We start from the raw sequence: 2,496 nt of genomic DNA on the forward strand, positions 1-2,496 counted from the left end.
TGATGGTGTTCTGAAGGTTCTGAAAGAAATCAACACTGACACAGAATCTATTTGACCATTTTATTTTCTTTCTACTCTATTTGATACAATAGAAACAATAGAAATAGAATAGAAATGGGTAACAAAAAAGGTTGTATAGCAGTGATCTTCAACATTAATGGATAGTGCATGAGACAATGCACAATTGACTCTAGTGTCCCCACATACACTTCATAAATGTATTGTTTTTCAGTTCATGATTTGAGGGTGTTTATAGGAGACGGACTCGGACAGGTGGGGCCTGTGGTGCTTTGACCTGAGTGGTGGATCAGTTTAGAAGGTGAAGTTAACCACGATGAATCAATGAAGAAAATGAATCGATTCTGGATTCAGAGAATTTAGCATTTTCAATTTAATAGCTTTATTTGCTTGGCAGCAATGAGATCAACTCAATAAATTACAGACATAATACTTTGAAAGGTACATTGACTTCACTTTCAAAACATTGCACACATTTCCATACATGAAGACATATAGTTGATAGTTCTGAACGATGTTATTGCTCTGCTATTTTCCTTCCTATGACCACTTTGTTCCTCAATTGTTTTTCCCAGTCAAAGCTTATAAAGCGCATACATGCATTAACACTTTTAGCTTTTCTTTCTCTATTTGCAAGATAAAGAATTAGAAACGCTAACTAAATCTACCACGTCCTCTAAAGATGCACCATCCTCTTCAGCTATCTTTTCAGTATTAATACACATTTAAAGCTACAGTAACTCCCAACGGCTGCAACGATGAGCCGATCCCTGTCCACCAGAAAAGTTGAGTGAGTACGGTGCACCTCAGACAATGTTTCGGCTTGAGCCTGAGGTCGTATCCCGCATTTCAGCTCATGGACATCTCCTTAGTTCCTGGTCCTCTTGTAAAAGACAGCAGCAACAGCAAGGGCAACGAAGCATGCGAAGGCCAGGACACCGACCGCCACCCCGAGCCCGACGGCAGAATCACCATTTTCACTAGCAACAAGGAGCTCCTCTTTGGACTCGACGTCCCCGGCTTTGGTGACAATTGGCGTAGAGGTGATGGTGTGGACCTCAGTGATATCTGGTGTTGCATCCGGGGCGTTCCTCTTCCTCCTCTCGGAGCACTGCTTGAAGGCACTGCAGGTGGTTCTCTCACACAGCCGGGTGATGCAGTGGAGGTAGTAGGTGGACACGGCCTCGTTCTGCTGCTCGATGAAGCGGAAGGCCGGGAAGAAGAACTTGGCAGACTGGCTGTCTCCGTTCTCGATCATGGTGGTGAGCTGGTCCTTGGCGCAGGGGACAAGCAGGTTGAAGAAGCTGGAGTTGGTGGGCAGCGGGGAGATGGAGGCATAGCAGCGGTCCAGCAGGACGTGGTACTGGCCTGTCAAGTTGGTGGCCTTTACCTCCACAAAGATGTTGGTCCTCAATTCTATCCCCAGCTTCGGTATGACCAGCGGCTTGGTGAACCTGTTGTCGATGAACAGCCCCATGCTCAAGGTGCTGATGAAACTCCCGTTTCTGTCCGTAATCGAGATGGAATTGGCTGACACATCAATCTGGGTGTTGTTGACCAGGTACTCTAAGGGATAGGCGCAGGAGTAGAAATACTTTAGCTCAGCGTTGTAAGTGATGGTGCCTGCGGTGGGGTCGTAGGATCGGACAATGCCGCTGATGTTGACCGTCTGGATGTTGGAGAAGTCTGAGAATATCCCCGTCCCGGTAGCGCTGGTGGTTCTGAATATGCTTCCACAGGCATGGGTCGAATTTAGGGGGAAGTTAAACCTAGCGACTGGAGGATTCACCGTCTCATCCAGGGTTCCTCTGCAGGCTGTGTGCAGCATTTCGTTCAGGATCAGGAGTGTCTCATTGTAGCCTGTGTACATGACTGGGCAGATCTCGATTGCCAGACCGATGGCGGAAGTGCCACAGTCCACGGAGATGTCGGTGAACTGTGGCCGTCTTGCTTGCAGTCCGCATTCACCCAGCGACAGCTGACTACTTCTGCCCACCATGGAGGCTAAAAGCAAAAGGATCTTAAAATCCATGATTGCGCCACAGCTTCACTTTGGATTTGTAACTGGCTGTGCTGAAATCTTGACGGTGCTGTTGCTGCTGTTAATGGCTGGTCGGTCTTCTCAACTCTCTTGACAGATGCTGTTTGATGTCACTGAGTTTTCTTCAGGGGTCTTTATAGGTAAGTGTTGTCCTCAGGGATTGGTCCAAAACAAGGTCAAAACTCCTTGATATATGTGAACAATTGCATTGTGTTACGTAGGAGTGCTGCAGTATGGACCATTGAGTATGGACCATATCCTAAGGGCAGCACCTGAAACCTGAAGCATCTAGTTGTCTTGAGAAACAGAGACAATGCACATCTTCCTTTGTTAGCTGTGCTTTAAAATATTGATTTTCATGACCCAACACTAAAGACTTCATGAAGTAAGTGAACATAACACTGTATGAATACCCCATTATAAATTCCTGAATGAAA

At 46.3% G+C, this 2,496-nt stretch overlaps 1 protein-coding gene across 1 annotated transcript; it reads right to left on the minus strand.

The window, feature by feature from the left end:
- Positions 1–886: 886 nt before the first annotated feature.
- Positions 887–2,050, minus strand: LOC310777792 (zona pellucida-like domain-containing protein 1; the record flags this gene model as incomplete). Its single annotated transcript, XM_083638151.1, has 1 exon — positions 887–2,050. One exon carries the CDS (start codon positions 2,048–2,050, stop codon positions 887–889), a length of 1,164 nt encoding a protein of 387 aa, XP_083494277.1.
- Positions 2,051–2,496: the final 446 nt, after the last annotated feature.

This window comes from Poromitra crassiceps, assembly GCF_964638095.1.
Source record: "Poromitra crassiceps genome assembly, chromosome: 6".
NCBI lineage: Eukaryota > Metazoa > Chordata > Actinopteri > Beryciformes > Melamphaidae > Poromitra > Poromitra crassiceps.